Here is an 18,354-nt window from a genome sequence, read left to right as displayed (position 1 = left end):
GCACATGTCATGGTGTGCATATGTGTGGCAAGGGAGGAAGCCACCACATAGCAGGAAACTGGATAAAAAGGAAAATAATTTCCTGTGGTCTGAATCTCAGTGGACACCCTGGTGCTTCTGCTGCTACAACTTCAGGGTACAACCCCACTGTTAATGGAACTTCTTGGGGAGAAATTGTCAGATATGACTAATGTTCCTTGTGTGTTGCAGTCTGACATAGATATATTTCAGTGCTGTGTGGAGCACAGAGGGACTCAGAAACAAATCAACTGTAAGCCTGTATTAAGGAGAGCAGATGGGGAAGAGATGCTCAGCTCGGAATTAATTTTTCTTTTAGAAACACAGTGTGTGTTTCTCACCTTTGCTAGATGATGAGAGGTTAGAGAATAGGTCCCTGCCCTTCCCTGTTCATTGTTAAGTGTTATTTCAAGCAGCTGCTTAACAAAATAAGTGCAAGGGGCTGGGCTGAAGGACAAGATTGTCCTTCCTGCTCATCTCCCCCTTACTGGTATGGCTGCTGTGTGACCGATAATGGTTAAGTTGGACCCCATGGAAAAGGGCTGTCCCCAAGGAGAGTGCTAGCAGTCTGCTACCCATTTGGCTTAGAGGAAGCAGCTTTTCATTCATGTTCCCTGGTGAGGTTTCTAAGGGAATGCACCACATATGCTCTTCCTCAGACTGACACAGTCTGGTTGGCTCCAGTCACCCGTGGGTTCCCATGTTTCTCAGCTCCACTTGTCATTTCAGCCTCCTTTTGGCACCACACTGCTGGGATCTGTGCATCAGCACCAGTGCTGGCACAATTCTCTGTACACTTTCTGTGAGCTTCAGATATAATTTTAATTGCCTTCATAATGGATTGTCAAGAGATCATATCACTTTCAATGATACTCTTAGCAAAATTTCAAATGTTAGTAGAATCTTCTTAAAATTAACAACTTCATCCTGATTGGTTTTGTTCATTTCTGTCTCCCCCTGTAGTGTTTCTATGTTAGTTAATATGCTACTTGCAGAAATACATAGGATAATGACACACAGAAAATCAAGCTACTTTTGCTCCTGCTTGCATTTCCTTTCAGGTTTTCAGTTTTAAAGAAAACATTAAAAGCTGAAAAATAAGCTGAACCAAAACAGGTTACTGTGCTGAGGGATATTTTGCTATCAGAGTGTGCATAGCACTCAACTCAGTTACAAATCTGAGCTGTCCTTTCTGAAGTAAAATTGTGCGCTCCAAAATCCTGATGGCCATCCCTAGTTCTCTGGCTAACTTGGAAAAGCTTGATGTGGAGTCACCCAGAGGAAAGAATCCTCATAGCAGAATGGGAAAACAGCATCAGTTGTCTGGGCTGGTGTGGCTTGGCCTGTCCTGGCCCTCTTTGGTCCCAAATTCAGTCCCTAGTGCAGCTGTGAAGTCTTGGATAAACTGCTTCCCCTCTTTATTCCCCTGCTCCCATCTATCTCTCTAGGGCTTTGAGGTGGGAATTACTTTTCAGAGGAGGGTTTTTGGAGTACAGGTGCTCAGGTACAATAAGAGTAAATGATGATGGTGATGCTTTCCTGGAGGAGAGCCTCTGCCAAGGAAAATGAATATAAAGCCCATTCCTGTTCTCACTACCTTCTGTTCCTTGCTCAGCAGACACTTTCAAATGGAGCTGGAGGTCAGGCTTGAAGCTGGTTACAGTCAAAGGGCACTTCTCACTCATTTCAGAAAGCTTTGGAATGGACCTTTGGTGTGGAGCACAAGCTTCATGTTAGCTGTGCTATTTCCTCACGTGTTTGCAAGTAATAAGACTGCTGTTTCCCTCCCCTTTTCTTCTTGCCTTTCAGGGGAGGAATGATCCAGACTTGTGAACAGTATCAATTTGTGCATCATGTCATGAGCTTGTACGGAAAGCAGCTTTCTAGAGCAGCAGAAGAATAAGTGTTCATGATATTCCTAAAGGCTAAAGCCAGGAGAACTTTTGACTGCGCTCAGATATATTTCAGATCTGATAAGAGACACATGGTAACCTGGCTGTCTTAGCTGGAAAGATATTATTTTACTTTGATATTGCTTTTATGCTCTTGTTTGCATTGACATTAAAGAGCTGAGGTACATCTTGTCTTAAACATATGTGACAGGACGTAATCTTCACCAAAAAAGGCTTATTTATACTGTAAATAATTATAGTAGCTTCATTTGTTACAAAAGCAAGGAAAAAAACAGAAAAAAATCCACTGTCTTCAGTTTGTTCTTTTTTAAAAGGTCATTGCTAATATATACAAATACAGTGTGAAACTTTTTGAATTGTCATGCTGAAATGTGCCGTATGTTGACTAAGCTTGAAAGTAAATTTTTGCCTCTTTCTGATTGTTTTTACATATAAAATTACCGAATACTGTGTGTATCGTAAACCTTCTGAGCCTCTGCATTGAAAGACTCAAGTAGATTTGCATTGAAATGATGTTTCACACATCACGTTTGCTTGTTTATTTTTTTCTGAAGCAGTCCACTACCAGTGTTATCAGAACTAAGGGGGAAACAAGATTTCAATGACGTGAGTCAAATTCTTGCCTCGAATTCTTACCAGCAGTGTACCCCAGTATCATCACAGTGGGGTGAATCTAAGTAGACATTAATCTGAACATAAATGCTTCGTGCTTTACCTTTTCTTTGTCAATATTTGGGCATCTTAGTCCGGCAAACATATTGTATTTCTGCAAATAGTTTCTATTTTTACATAGAATAGAATTTCTCCTGAAATCTGAGATTCAAAATCAGGTGAGAAAATTTTTTTAGTTCGTCTTTATTAACAATCAAATAATACAATCACTTTTATTCTATGAATTTATACTTGTTTCAAAGCTTTGAGGGTAACCATGTGTCCAGTGCCTATTAAAATTAATGCAAATCCTAAAGGCAGCTTAAGAAATATCAGTGTGAACTTGTTGGCTGCTTTGTGAGAAATTTGCCCTCAAACCAAATTTAGACAATAATTGGCCCGTTCTAACCACTGGTCCAGGCAACAGTATTCCTTTTCCAATAATACAGACTGCTGCCTGTGCTTTTTGGTTTAGACTTCAATCAGGCTGGGAAGATTGTAGCTTGTGTTTAATGCTTAGAGGTGAGCACACGTTTTAGTGCTTCACTGAGCAGAGAAAAATGGAGGTACACAGGATCCTTAACATGAAAGATGAGTGTTTTGTGAATAGAAGCTCTGATGACCTACTAAAAATATATATTTGCTTCTCTCTATTTGTAACAATAACCAAAACCCACTGCTTCTATTAGTACAGAAGATTCTGAGAATTTACTGCACTTCCTAATCAGGAGAAGGTAAAGCAGCTCTCAGAACAATAAGGGCTGATCCTGCTCCCACTGATGTTTTGCCATTGACGTCAGCAGGTGCAGGGTAAGGCCTGAAATGTTACGCCTACAACTTCATCACTGTGGGGAAAAAGTTTCCCAATATTTCAGTACACATCTTTGTGTTTATTCTGTATCCATGAACCTGTAAAAATCCTGTCTGCAGGGTTTGCATGAATGTGTGGCAAAATGTGTTCTCTTTAAACCACTTGATTTTATTGCTGTATTTAAAATATTTCCTTCAGTGAGAAGCTAGCAGAAAGAACTGGCATTCTTTTTTAAAATACTGGTGATAGTCATTAAAGAGAGCAATAAACTTAAGCTTTTGAGCATAACATGACTGTTAGTTTTATGTAAGTCTTGATAGTTATATTCTCTGTGCTACCAACTTCTTTGAAGGAGTAACACTATTCCATCTAAGCACTCCTTTAAAATAACAAAATAACCATTGATATTCTGGTTAATATTGAAAGTGGAACTCCCTGTAAATATTTTTCAGCTTTTCAGTGCCCTTCCAAGTCAAAACTGACTCAGTGAATAAAACTACTTGCTCTGTCATCAGCTTCCCATGCATCTGCTAAAGAATGCTTGTTGCTTGGAGGGCAGTGTGCATATAGGAGGTAAGTTCAATGTATAAATTGCCTCCTGCACAAGGAGATTTTCTAGAAGAGAATAACTTTATGGCAAGCAAGGTAAAAAGGGCTCTAAGATACTGAGCTTGAGGTCCTTGCACAGATCCTCAGCAGGTCTTAGTTGGCAGTGCTTCACTGACTCGAGTAGAAATGAATGATTTACAACAATGAAGGAAATCTGGCCTGCTGTCCACTCCCATTCTACATGTGTGGAATGTCCTGAGAGTGTGGTTTTTGATATAATCAGGTCGTTTGGCATCAATTCACTGCTACAAAGCACATGTCAGCCTTGTTGTATGCTCTGGTGATGAGGGCTGCACTGCTGACACCTCATACCAGGCAAGAGTAATACCACTTGGTCTGGATCAAAATATTCAAATGCCTCTAAAAGTGTTATTTTGTCTAACAGATTTGGAGCTAATCCTCCTATTTACTCTCTGGCCTTATCATAATTAACACATTTCTGTCTCTTTTTTTCTTTACCTTTTTTTTTAATAGAATTTGAGATCTGAAGGACATTTTATCAGCTGTTCTGATCTCTTCTGGCAGCAGAGGTAGTCTTAAGAAGTGCTTAAGATTAGCAGGAAGGAGCTCTGGCCGTGTGCAAGCACTTGAGATGAGTGGGGCTGCTGCTTCTGTAATCAGTGTGTTTGAAACTGAGCTGACAATAGGAGCTAAGCTAAGCTATGTCTCTGGCTGGTCTTTTTACTCCTTCTCTATTAAATGAAAATTCCAAGCATACTTCATCCACTCTCTCCTGCTCAGAGCCCAGGACTCTTTGTACCAGAGACCAGAGCATTAGTACCTACAACACAGTTGTTTCCCAGAGGACTGAATTCCTCTCTCCAGGTGGGTAAAAATATAACATGAGATTATTTTATTTAGAACCAACTGTGATGTCTTCTGTTTGATAACGTTTTTCACACTTGGAACAGGGCAGAGCCCTAGCTCAGTGCCTTGGCTGTTTGCTGGTCGTTTGCTCAATTTGGTCACCACACATAAGCAGCTTTATCCTGCTCCTCTTTCTGTCATGGTAACAGACTAATGGCACATTCTGTCCTCACACAGGTAGTCTGAGATCAGCAGATGCCAAAGTTATGTAAAAACAAAAACTAAGATTGCACTTGAGTGTAAGGGCTGTCCCCAGATAAAGCACGACTCGCTCTCTAAGGATCAAGATAAAGATGACTTAGTCAAATTATTCTTAAATGTCAACTACCTAGTAGTCATGTAGGGAAGAGAACTACATTTCTTCCAAGACTTTCAAAAGTATCTCTTTATTCTAGACTTTTCTTCTATAATTAGTCTACAATGGAAAAATCTTAACATGTGAATTTGCAGTTGCAAAATGGACTTGAGAATGAAGACAGGGCAAAACAGGACCTTGGTTCCTGTCACTTCCCTGCTGTCTCTTCAGAAGAGGAATTGTGCAGCTTGCATATAGGTGGTCATGCCTTATAGATTTGCTATGGATAAAAAACAAAACACTTTTTCTGAAGTCCCTGGAGATAACCTTTTTTCTTCTGCCAAGTCTGTAGATGAGTATTTCCTGGTGTCTGGAAGAGTGACTGTTACCTCAGGATAAAGTAGGGCAGCTCAAGGAAGATTTTTCCCTGCAAGTTAAAAAAAATTCTCCATTCAAAAGCACGGAAGAAATAGGTGAATGAAAGCAGCATTTGCAGCTTTGTGCATATGGTACAGGCAGTCAAAGATCTGCATGCTCTAGGCAACACAAGCATTGATTTCTAGTGCCTCAACGTGAATTTCACATATTCCAAAGAAATTAACTTTTCTTCCTTTACGTGCAAGGAAAGAGAAGAATCCAATCTCCTTTGAGCACTGATAGAGATGAGGCTCCAGCACCTGAACACAACAGATGCTACATTCTTGTGGCATGGCGTGAAAGTCACAGAAGGGGTTATGATTAGACCTGCCCAAGCTTTTGGGCCATGTAATACCCAGCAGGGCAGCAGTGTCAGGTTTACTCAGATGGTAACAAAGCTGAATGAAGAGAGAGACTGAATTACTTACTCAGAATTAAAAGCCATATTGGCACCAGAGCTGACAATATGGCTCTGAACATTTGAGAACATAAAGCTTAAACAGTCTGGCAAAAGACTTGGTATTGCAATTCCTGGCCCTTTCTCTCTGCAGGACCATGCTACTCAACTTGTGTTCCATCTTGGTGGTTCTCTTATCTGCCTGTTGCTGCTTATGCTTTAAATAGAGTTAAATAAATCACTTTCCTGCACTACTGTTAACCCAATATGTTCATAGCCAGTGTTTTCCAAAAATCATCTCTTTCCTTGGACAGAGCCTGTCTTACTAGACACCCTTCAGAGGCCTCAACCTCTTCTGCATAGATCTTCATCCCAGAATTTTGGGAGTATAAATCTGCAGTTATGTGCATCTTAATAATGGCATTTCTCCATTGAGAAAAAGTTGTGTCTGCCTGAATTAAAGCTTTCTATTAGTCTAACGTTAACTCCCCTATTTCCAGTGCCAGGTGCAACTTTCCTCTGAAAAACCAAAGACAATATTTCTATGGATCATAGAGAGAAAATCCTTCATAGATCTCCTTTGCATGTTTAGCTTGTTTGCCTCTGAAGTGGACACAGGAAAACATGTCAGGAAGTAAATCAAAACTGATAACGTACAATGGAAACCTCCTCTTGTAAATGAGCTTTGACTCCTTCTATCTCAAAAGAAGGAAAGCCATGTGTGATTGGTTTTACCACATCCACTGTTGTCTTTTTGGTATTTAGGATGTTGTGAGGAGTACAGAAAGCAAACACAGGCAGCACAAAGGTCAGGGTGTCAGTTTGGATAGGTGGGAGGAATTGGATTGTGTTGGCAGTATTTTGGTTTTTGCTGGGGAAAACACAACTTTCAGTCCAGAAAGCAGGTTGCTCTGCAGCTAAGTTGAGCTCTTGTTCCTGAAGTGTAGAATACTGAAGACATAAGTGAAGGTGGGTTTCTTCATGCATTTATTAAACAAGCAATAAGTAACACCTTATCTACTTCACAACGTGACCAGTCCCATTTCCACACACTTCTGATTTGATCTGTGTTAACAGAACACGAGTTCCAGACAAGCAAGCACAGAGTGTCTGCCTTGCTGGATTCCTTCTTTAGCCTGTGAAACAGCATATGTTTGTTTTGGCTGTCTCAATGTGGTATTTTTTGCTCACTGGAAAAGCTGACAATGTTTCAGCCTCTGCACTGTTTTTCTCTTGTTTTTTGTTAAACTTTTCACCTTCCCCTTTCTTTCCTAGACTAGCAGAAATCACCTAAAAATCATCAGGAAAAGGTGGTATATTCCTGCAGGGGGATGGGAGGCTGGGGTGTCCATTGCTTTTTCCAGAGTTTACCCATAAATTTATTCCCATCAGCCTGTGGAAGTTGGCTAGATTTTTATGCTCTTTGGTTTTCTCAGTTCCTGTGCTTTGCAGAGCATAACCCAGGTGCCTCCTGCACTAGACTCCATTTTAAACTGAATTTAACATAAATATGGAGTAAACCACAACATTCTGTTCCAAAGAGAAATCAAGTGATGTCAGTTAAGCAGTTTATTGCCACTATACCTTGTTAAGCCTTTGTTGCAAGCAAGATAGGTAGTTTGTGTCCTGCAGAATGGAGCGGTCTTATCCACCTAAAACAATCTCCTGCACTATGTCAGCAATGCTGTGGTCAACACAAGTGAAGTTAAAAAAAGCTAAATACACTTAGCTGTGTAAATAAAGTTCCCTTCCCATTGGGAATGAAGTCATCCATATGCAGAAATGTGGCAGAATCTTAGACTTATTAAGGACTAGAAGAAAGCTGATTAAAGCTGATTCCAACCTAAAGTTGTGAACTGATTTTCTAAAGCGCAGAGTCCCTGCTTGAGTAACTGAATGAACTGGCTGGACTTGGAAATGAGAGAAAGTGCTGCATCTAATTTTAAAATAAACAAAGCCAAAGCCTGGAGGTGTGAAAGCAGCACTGGGGAATGACTTAAACATCAAAGCAGGATTTTTTGAATGTTTAACTGTTTGAAACCTGAACCCATGTATTTTCATTTTAGCATGGAAAAAAAAAAGTTAAATCATTTCATAGACTACCTTTGATCAAAGTTTTGAAATGGTGTCAAAATCAATCATAAGAAAACCTGGGATTGAGGAGGTAATGTTTATTTTTAAATAAAAAGGTATCTTTTTGACCTACAGAAGGTTTATTCCTTTTAGCATCATACTTGAAGTTTTATCACCCTGTTATTCCAAGAATAAGAAAGTGCTGAAGCCAGTGTAAAGGATGTAACAACACAGCCCACAAGAGGCCAGTATGTATTTAAATTTTGAACTATTCAAAGCTGCATTTGTCCAGTGTAAAAGGACCCAGGCATCTTCCTAGGAATGCAACAAGCTACACAACTTTGTGTGAGCTGAGGGACACAGAAAGGTCAGTAATGGTTGTGAAAGTTCCTGTGGTAGGAATAACCAGGACCTTATCAGCTGGGATAAAAAGGTAACATTAACATAAACATATATTCTCAAGAATGTCATAATACTTTGTGTTCTGTGGCTGTGGTCAGGCAGGGTAGAAATTGGCTGTGTGGGTCCAGTACCTTTAGATTCACACCTGCTTTGCTTTTCCTTTCCTTCCCTTACAAAGAAAGCAACTTTGTAAAGTATCACTCCAAAGTGTAAGTTTCACCTTCAAAACAAAATCTGTGGCCTAGGATGAAAATTTCAATCAGACTATAGAAATCTAAGTAGAGGGAATTGCATTTTTGAGGTGAAAGGGGGAAATGTAAAGGTGATGGGATGACTTTTAAGCCATGTCACTGTAGCTTTTGTAGGATTTGAAAATCCAAATCTGAAGGCATGCAGAGCAGTGAGCCAAACAGCATCCTATATCCCTTCTCATTTTAGCACTGGGTGCTGCTGCTGTGGATTTGTCCCTCAGTAGCTGAGGGGCAATTCCACAGCATTCTTTTCAAGTCCTTCTGGGTGTAGGGTAATTTCTCTTCCAAACCAGCCCAAATCAGTGCTGTCAGTGCTGTCACCAACACCCATGACCACTGGTACACAGGAGCGAAGGGGTGAGAACAGGACAGTGAGAGAAGGTGGCAAAGGGGATGGGAACACCCTTGGGCAGACCAGGCATAAGGAGACAGAGTATTTGTGTATCATAGAGGTAGCCTGGAGGCAGTAGCCAGCTCAGCATGGATATCAGGGTATATATATCCTGTTAAGGAAAAGGATCCCTTTGGGGGGATGGCCCAAAACAGAGCACTTTTGGCATGTCTGTAATTCCTGCTGGCAACAAAGCAAACTCTCAAGGCCATATGGTCTTAACATTGTCTTTCCTGTGGGCTGTATCTTCTAGGTTGCCATGTATAATCCTAATTATTTCATTTGTGCCCCCCCAAATCTTGGGAAGGCTTTTGGGTTGATCTTCTTTTGCCCCAAGATCTTTCGGCAGCATAAACAACTGTGTCAGAGGCTTTAATTCCTTACTGCATCTGTCTTGTCACAGAATAATTTTTAAAACTAGAGAGCTGCAGCTTCTAGATGACTAATATTCACCCCTCAAGGACAACAATCAAATAACCCAGTTTCCCCAAACGGCCCTTCACACATGGACCAATCTTGGATTATCTTGGCTTAAAGCAGCCTTCTTACTGTCTTGTTACTGCAGTGAGGATAATAACCCAGTTCCTAGCCACATCCACTGGGAGCAGGTAGGGCACAGGTTCTTGTGGAATTCACAAATCCCTCTGTATGTGATACACTTAGGAGAGCTAGGGAGGTCCTTGGTTAGAAAGAAGTGCAGTGAAATAGTCTAAATGAATAAGATGGATTAACTCAAGCTGGTTGTCAAGCTTCTTTTGATATTCCTGGTGTAAAATGGAGACATTTTGCTGCTAACCACAGACAAATAACTCTGCTTCAGAGTGGTGTTCTCAGGGAGCTTTAGATATTAGTATTCAGGGACAGCTCCTTACTGGTCAGTTTTTGGGGAAAAATCCAAACCAGTTTTACTTGAACTTAACAACTATTTAATACTAAAATAAACTCAGTAGTTTCATTCTGATAGAAAAGTGTAGCTCTTTGAAGCTTTCTGCAATTAAGCAGCTTAAAGCAGAAGAATTTGTCCTAAATTATGGACATTTACCCAGATGTAGGGCATGAGCAGCACTGAAGAGTTTAATGCAGCTTGTGCTGAAGAGAGTCAGTTCTAATGGGCTTTTTGATCCTTCCAGCTGTGAAGCCTTCTTGAATGACATCTGACATTGAGCACCTTGCAGCACTCCTGCACAGCAAGGCAGCTCCATTTTCTCATTGTCTAGGTGACAAGATATATACAGAGAGAGCAAATTACTTGCCCAGAATCCTGCAGGAAATCAGGAAAGAAGTGAGATGATCAGCAGCCTCCTACAGACAGCTAGAATTCTTCCTGCTGCACAAACCTTTCTCTCTCAGGAGGTTTAGGTGATGAGCAGTTCTCTGTGTAGCTTTATGTTTTGGGGCTTCTTGTTGTATCCACTCTTTCCCATTCCTGGTAAATAAATCTTGCAAACAGTACCTTGCTGTTCACTTAATTAACATACCTTTTCCCCAACCAAAGAAGTGTTTTCCAGGAAGTCTTCTGCCTTGTTGGAACGCTGTAGCATGCTGATGTGCTCCTTTGAGATGCTTGCTGGAAAAAGGCTTCCTGAATTTGTGGGAAAACCTTGTCCACTGAAAAAACCCGAGGGTAAGTAAAAAATATTTTTTTCTGTAAGACCTTTAGCTAGTACATGCCAATAACTGCCTGTATTTCCAGGTGCTCTCAGGTATATTCACAAACCCCATGCAAGGAAATACAGTCTGTCATCTTCCATACCAGAAGAAGAGTAAACAAAAAGAGGTGCAAACTGCAGTTACCTATATCCATCCTCGCTGGTTTTAGAGATTTTTCATGGATCAGTCAGATCAGTGGGAAGGCTGCTGTTCATTTAAGCTGCTGGAAACTTGTCTTTATTGATTTAAATGCAGCAGTTCTTGTTATGCAGAACTCATGATTGAGTGATTTGGCTAGGGCTGGAAGAATGTGACCTTTAATGCATAAGTAAATAAGCCTTTCCATCATGTATAATCTCTCCCATATGACAGATCTGTGACTGTCTAAAGTGACAGAAAGACTGTATGAGTCTTTATTTTTTTAGATCTATTATCACAAAAAGCCACAAATCATTCCTGTCAGTGTGCAGAGAGCTGCTAATGAAAGAATTTCATTCCAGAGAGGTATCAGTGATGGATGTAAAGTTGTAAGAAGTACAGTAAGTAAAATAAAGCCAGATTAATCTAATGTCTTCCATAAAGCAGACAGGAAAAAACCTGTGATTTAAAATAAACTCAAACAGAGAAAGTAAGTAATAGGCCACTGTTCCATTTCACTCATTCATTCATTAATTCCAATGTTTCTTCTTGAAGCTTAGGAGACAAAACAATTTTCTGAGCTAAACTTAAAAGCAAGCCAAGCCCTAATGAAACACAAGGAAGAGATAGTGGGTTATTTTTGTTACTTAGTTTTGTGTTTAGAAGAGTGAGGGCCTAATTCCTCTTGTGTGTCATAGAATCACAGAATGGCCTGGGTTGGAAGGGACATTAAAGATCACCCAGTTCAACTCCCTGCCATGAGAAGGGACACCTTCCACTATCCCAGGTAGCTCAGAGCTCCATCCAGCCTGGCCTTGGACACTGACAGGGATGGGGCATCCACAGCTTCTCTGGGCAACCTGTGCCAGTGCCTCACCAACCTTACAATACAGATATTTTCCCAAATACCTGATCTAAACCTACTCTCTTTCAGTGTGAAGCTAATCTCCCTTGTCCTGTCACTATATTACTGCCCTTGGAAATAATCTTGCCTCATCTTTCTTGTAGGCTCCCTTCAGGCAGTGGAAGGCTGCATTTAGGTCACTCCAAAGTCTTCTCTGGGCTGAACAATCCCAATTCTCTCAGCTTTTCCTCACAGAAGAGGTGCTCCATCCTTCTAATTAACTTGGTGGCCTTCTCTGAGCTTGCTCCAACAAGTCAATGTCCTTCCTTCAAGTGTCATTCAGGTAAAACCAATGTTAAATCTTAGTAATTCAGAGTATTATTCAGGGCACATATCCCAGTTCATTCCTGTTTAATTTGTGATATCCCATGGTTGCAGAAGTACTGCCCTTCCTGTTCTTTTCCTTCCCTTGCTCTGTCCCTCTCTCTCCTCTTTCCTTAATTCTTAGCTTACCCTAATTCACCTGTTCCCTCAGGCAGTCCTTTGCTTGCAAATCTGCCAGTCAGGCCAAGTCAAACTCTTCCCACAGTACTTGAGATTCTTCAGTCCAACAGCTTCCATTCCCCCTTCTCTGGTGTCTGTATTCCTCATGCAGTGTAGGGGGAATACTCACTGCCGCTGCAGAGCATCAGAACAAAAGGATGTCTCTGAGAAGAAAGGTGGCTTCAATTTTTCTGCCTTAGGCCAAGAATGCACCTGATCCAAAATACATCACTAGCAGTGGAAAGACTTCTGTCTGTTTCTGGGGTTTTAGGAAGGCTGTGAGGAACCTTTAGGGATGAGGGGGAATTGGATTTGGCCTCAAAATTTCTGCCCTCAGAGATTCTGGATTTTCAACCGGTCAGTTTCTTTAGTGATAAAAAAAAAGAACATTGATAAAAACACAAATAAAAAGAGGAGTTCACTTGTCATTTGTCATATCTCCAGCCTACTGGGAGGTTCTGCTTACTTTTTCTCTATGTTTTTTTTTTTCTCTTTCTAATCTGAATGCTGCTCCTGAGATGACACAGATATCTACAAGTCTGCAGTGTTCTCTACCTACACTTTTGCCATCTGCACAACATCCTTGATCATGACTAAAGCAAATCTCTAGAGGTCTGGCTTCCCTATTGCTAGGCCAGTTACTAACAGCCAAACTTGTAAGAGTTCTGGAGTTAGGCAAAGGGCAGATTTGCTGCAAGTAGAGAGAAGTGAAGTAGGATGGAAGAATCTACCCCCTGCTGGCTTTGAGCTCTATGGCTGCACAAAAAGAAGGATGTGTTTTCACAGGTGCAAGAATTGTGCTTATTATGGAGGAGGGCCTTTGTGTTCCCTGAAAAAAAATAACACAAAGCATATAGGTTTGAAATATACACTGTGCATCTACAGTGGGAATGGGGCAGACCTAAGCACCTACAGCCTTCTGTGGCTGACAGGAAACCCTGTTGTGCAGAGAGTGATAGGTAATGTTTGTTCTCAGACCTGAGAGGTTCTTTGTACAATGTCAACATCAACTGCAGACAAACATTTGAGGGTCAGAATTGGTGGACCAAACTGTAACTATCTTTTCTTACATGTCTCTACAACATTCATGATTCACTAGTCTTTTTTGGCTTGAACAGAAATCTAACTTGTACAAGTCATAAACCAACCTGCAATTACCAGAGCACCCATATGAAAACACCTTTCAAGAGAGAGCAGATTTCAGTTTGAAGCCTGGTTATTACACATAATAAGCCAAATTCTTCACTGACGTCAGTGTGGAAGGGGTGTGAGTCACCACTGAATTTGGACCAGTTTTAGTCGAGAAGATGGGACTGATAAAATGCACCTTGGCACTGTCCTTTTAGTGCAAGTGATATTTGCCCAAACACTCTTGCACTCACTGGAGTGAGTGGATGGGCCTGAGCATAATAATAATAATCTTTTTTTCATCTGCATGTGCTTCCTATCACCAAACAAATGTGTGCTTGCTTTTTGAAAGAAAACCCACCATATTTTATGCAGGAAAGTAGCTTTTAGTTAGTGCTGAGTAACAGTGATGCTGCCTGCCTGGCTTACCTTTTATTACAGCAGGACCATCTCTTCAAGGTGAGCTTTGCCATTAGCATCATCTTTTAAGTATAATACTTATCTTTTTGTTAAAGTCCTAGGCAGGGCTTGGGCACAAGCTGTTTGGTAGTGTGGTAGATTGCCTTACTTAAACAAATAGTGATCCTGTGCCAGGCACTGCAGCATTCTTGGCAGGTAAAGCAGTAATGTGGCAGTCATCCTTCAGCTTGTCAAATGGTTCCAGGTATGCTTGCAGATGTCTTCTGCAGTTGCCTGAAACCATTTACTTTACAATGACAAGGAGAGAAAAAAGAACAGAGCTGGGACAGAAGAACAGAACAGAAAAGCTGTGTGTCTGTTGGTAAACAGCTTTATAGGATTATGTGCAACTTTTAGTGAGCATTATGAGCTTATAGTTAGCATAATTTCTACTGAAGTTGAAGGAGTGAATTTATCTTTCTGCTACCAATCGAGAAATCAAAAGTATTTCACTGACATTTTGCTGTGTAGTGTAAGAATTTGGATATAAAGAATGAAAAATAACAGACTGTTTGTCTTTTGTCTTTTTTGAATGTTTGTCTTTTTGGTATTTTAACAGGTGTGTTCCTTAACTCCTGACAGAACTGAAACTATTAAAAGTGAACCACAGACAGCAGTGCTTGGAATCTTCCTGGTAAAGAAAGTGCAAAGCTTCATTTAGAAGTTCAATGAGAAAGAGCCAAAGTGGGATGATAAGTATGAATGATGATGCAATTGATGATGGATTGGCCCACACTGTCAAAATAAAGGGTGTTCAGCCCAGTTACTTTAAAGGCTTGGGTGTTAAGACTGAAGGTCTAGTACAGAACAATCTGCTCTTCATTGATCATAAGTGATGGAAAGTAAACATCATTGCACAGGGGGTGGATCACATGAGAGACAGCAAGATTTGAGCTGCATAATTCATAAAGCAAAAACACAAAACCCCAGAGCTTGGGCTGACAAAATTGGAATCCACAGTCTTGTAAAGCTAGTGTGACAGGCAAGCAGAGGAGCATCAAGACCTCTTTTTCACACTGCAAGTAAAGTCCCAGGCCTGGAATCTCTCTTGCACAGAAGCCCATGTTATATCCTGCAAGGACAAAGACACCTGTTTTGATATCTAATGTACTTGCTGGTATTTTTCTTGCCCATCCCTTCCCATTTCCCAGGAATTCCAATTCAGTTTGTCAGCAATCTCAAAACACCCAAGTGAAGAGGAAGGGAAAAGCCTGCCTGGAGTGTGTGCTAGCTCCTGAAGGTGTCACCCTGAAAGGGATGAAAAATGGATGAGTGATAGAGAGGTCTCCTGAGTAGACCAGGAGGCAGGAAGGGGAGAGAGCAGAGCTTACCATTTCATGCAGCTGGGCTGAGAGACTGGGGAGGTTGCACAGTGACCACAGGGTACACGAGACAGTGACCCTAAGGAGCAGTACAGCAGTGCCAGTGCAGCTGTGGGAGGTAAGTGGGGATGACTCAAGAGAGGAAGAGGAACATTTAGTCTTTACACTGTTTTTCTGTGTGAAACTCTCCAGTGGAGCAGTGCTGCTTTGCTGGAACACCTAGGAAACTTGTAAAATAACACTGATCTGCAATCTTTTTATTGTTTAACATGGAATAAGCTGTTAGTCTGTACCTTCTGTTGGTAGTATGAGGGTAATAATGAAGGACTTTTTTGCAGTATGAAGTGGTAGAAGCATAAAGCAGTAAATCTTTCATTTAAGTCCTTACACCTGTCACCTAAACCAGGCTAATAAAATGTATTGCATGTTTTATTTTAGTCAGGATTGCCCTAATGAATTCTTATCCTGATTCTTTAAAGTGACCCATGGGACTTGGACTTGACTGCAGTCTGCTGAGGACCAGCAGCACAACAGGAGGCTGGTAAATGTTTAATATCACATTTGTTTTGTGAATTAATTTTGCAGTAGCATTATTGATGCTGTAAACTTTAGTCTATTATCTTTACAGAAATACACACAGCTGTTAAGAAAACCAGGAAGAAAAGTTGGAAAATTTAGCTTCATGCTCTCAGCATAGGCTGGAGGAGAATTTCAAAGGTAGGTTGTAGATTTTATTGGCTGTTAATCTTTGAGATGACTTCTGCTAGATGTGGACCAGCTTTGAACTATGCCCAGGTGCTTTCTATTAAAAGTATTTTAAGACCATTTTGAAATTGCCTACACAGGAGGAAGATAAAACGATAGCAGTGCATTCTTCACAAGCTCAGTAACTGCTGACCATTCTCTTGGTGGTATGGTAGAAAGGAAACTTCAGGGGCCAAAAGAAGCTCAGGTCTGAGGGCAGGCAGATTTTCTCACATGGAGGATGGATCTGCCCTAGTGCCCACCCCTGACATGTGAGGCTGGTCCTGCATTTTCTGTGTCAGGCTGCTGCAGGATGGGTACCAGGCCTGGTGTCTGAGTGCCTTCTGTGGGCCATGGTCAGGGTGTCTGATGGGACAGTGCAGGGCAGGGGCCATCCCTGGTCATTCCTGTGTGACAGAAACCACTTGTGTGGCACAGCTAACCTGGAAGCTGTGTCTGAGCTGCCTCTGACTCCTGTGCACGCTGGAATTGCAGTCTGGTGTCTTAGTTACTGATTCATCTTTGCCCATCAGAGTTCAGATACAAATATCGTGTAGGCAGTAGAGGGAGTGTTTGGCTGGTGTGTCAGCTCCTCTGTACCAGCTGTGAGAATGGAGCAGTGCCAAGGGGCACTCTTCTGCTTCTGCTTTTGGATTCCTATAGCTGCATTCCCTTCAGTGAACACGTAAAAAGGAGAGGGAAAACTACTTAGGAACAACCTTTTTCCATCCCCCTTTCTTCACAGGATTTCTTCCAATTTACTAAACCACTTTCATCCTGTGATCTGCCCATTTTGTTAGGAGATCTCCCTGCTGTTCAACACCTTCTTGGTGTTTGAAGTACTCAGTTGACAATTCTGAACAGTTTTTTGTTCATATGCTTCCACTGTGTTTTTTTCCAGAGACACAGAACCAAACCTGTCAGAGTTTAAGGAGTTGTTTAGTCATATGGTTTAGTTTTGGGCAGTCCTGCAAGAAGCAGCTAATTGAAATCGATGATCCTTGTAGGTCCCTTTCAACTTGAGCTAGAGCTATTCTATGATTCTATGACATTTGCAGCCATAAAGCATGTGATGTTCATATTTTCAATTGGGGATCCTGACAATCTGTGTTGATGCAAAGATGGGAGAAATATGGCTCAAGAAGGCAAATAGGTAAAATGCCCATGGAATGATCAGTATAAGGAAAGGCTGCGAAACCCTAATGGGACTTGGCATGGCATTGATAAAGGGCTTCTAATTGAGGACAAACAGATGGACAGATCAGACGAGAACAGATCGTATCCTTCCCACACTACTACTGTCTCAGTCTTACTAAGTTTTGGCTTTGGATCTTGGCTTTGTCAAAATTTTCCTTTGCAGTCTCCTGTGAAGATGCTTTCACATTTGCTAACCCATTTAACAGCCTGCAGGCTCACACCCTTTCCCACAAGGTTGGCTTCTCACCACCCACCCTTCTCCTTCTCCTGGTCTCTGATTCCCAGAGTAATCAGTAAATGTATCCTCTGCATGCAAATGCACACCCTTCAGCATATACCATGTGGCTCCTCTAGGCAGATGCACAGATCCATGAAATACTGGTTCATTTTGTCCGTGGATCACTTTACCTGAGCAGGAGCCAGAAATCCTGACAGCTTGGACATCTTAGGGCAGGAAACTCTGATCATAGGATTCAGTGACATGGCTGGAAATTCTGTTCATTGCAGTCTGTGTTGTTTCCTGCCTCAGTCTTTTTGCTGGGTGACAGGCTTGGAAAGGATTTGGATAGTGAAGCAAGGAACCACCCACAAACTCATCACTGACCAACTGGGAGAGGAGCAGGGGGCAGACTTGCCAGTGGATGTAGCCACCCTGTGTCCTTCCTGCTCTTTACCAGGCGTACACAAACACCTGCAGAACCAGTGCTTCACCAGGGCTCCTCACCTGGGCCAGTAGCATTTTACAGGCTTGTCTGTGTGCACAAGCAAAACCTCTTCCTGCTGCTTCTTTGTTCCCCGAGGGGAGACAATGGTACAGCCCTACTGTTGCTTTTAAGTCGATAAGTCAAGAATTTGAGCCTGAGCCTTTGCTTCAAACGCTGATGTCATGAGGAACAAGCAAAGCACGTTTTCTGAAATGACGACTGGAAGGAAGCTGTGTGTATGGCTCGGCTCTTGGCAGGCAGATGGCGCCAGATGGGCGTTCGGCGTGGCGAAAAGCCTCGGCTGGATCAGGGCAGCAGGATAAAACCACAGGCGGGACACACGGAAGTACGGGTGCTGTGCGTGCCCCACTGAATGGTTATCACACTCTGCTGCAGTGAAAACACATCCACAGCAAAGCTTTGGTATGGGGAGAGCTGATTTTCCTGAGTATCAGCACAGAATTGTGGTTTCTAAAACAACACATGTGACAAAAACAAAGAAAAAACAACAAATATATTAAAAATCATAG

At 41.6% G+C, this 18,354-nt stretch overlaps 1 protein-coding gene and 1 long non-coding RNA gene across 18 annotated transcripts in view; both read left to right on the top strand.

Moving 5' to 3' along the window:
- Positions 1 to 3,681, top strand: part of PTPN5 (protein tyrosine phosphatase non-receptor type 5) — a 77,455-nt gene extending 73,774 nt beyond the window's left edge. For all 17 annotated transcript variants that reach the window (XM_077179899.1, XM_077179893.1, XM_077179904.1 and 14 more), the window contains exon 14: positions 1,828 to 3,681. In XM_077179899.1, the coding sequence (XP_077036014.1) occupies positions 1,828 to 1,921 (94 nt within the window). In that variant the 3' untranslated portion in view covers positions 1,922 to 3,681. The remainder of the gene's footprint in view (positions 1 to 1,827) is intronic.
- A 377-nt stretch (positions 3,682 to 4,058) lies between these two features.
- Positions 4,059 to 18,354, top strand: part of LOC143694336 (uncharacterized) — a 40,859-nt gene continuing 26,563 nt past the window's right edge. The window contains exons 1-5 of the long non-coding RNA XR_013182725.1: positions 4,059 to 10,719; positions 11,892 to 12,070; positions 14,417 to 15,297; positions 15,659 to 15,720; positions 15,808 to 15,896. This is a non-coding gene — a long non-coding RNA (uncharacterized LOC143694336). The remainder of the gene's footprint in view (positions 10,720 to 11,891; positions 12,071 to 14,416; positions 15,298 to 15,658; positions 15,721 to 15,807; positions 15,897 to 18,354) is intronic.

This window comes from Agelaius phoeniceus, chromosome 6, assembly GCF_051311805.1.
Source record: "Agelaius phoeniceus isolate bAgePho1 chromosome 6, bAgePho1.hap1, whole genome shotgun sequence".
NCBI classification, from domain to species: Eukaryota; Metazoa; Chordata; class Aves; order Passeriformes; family Icteridae; genus Agelaius; species Agelaius phoeniceus.
The sequence above is the reverse complement of the archived record's forward strand: the minus strand, read 5'-3'. Positions and strand labels throughout refer to the sequence as shown.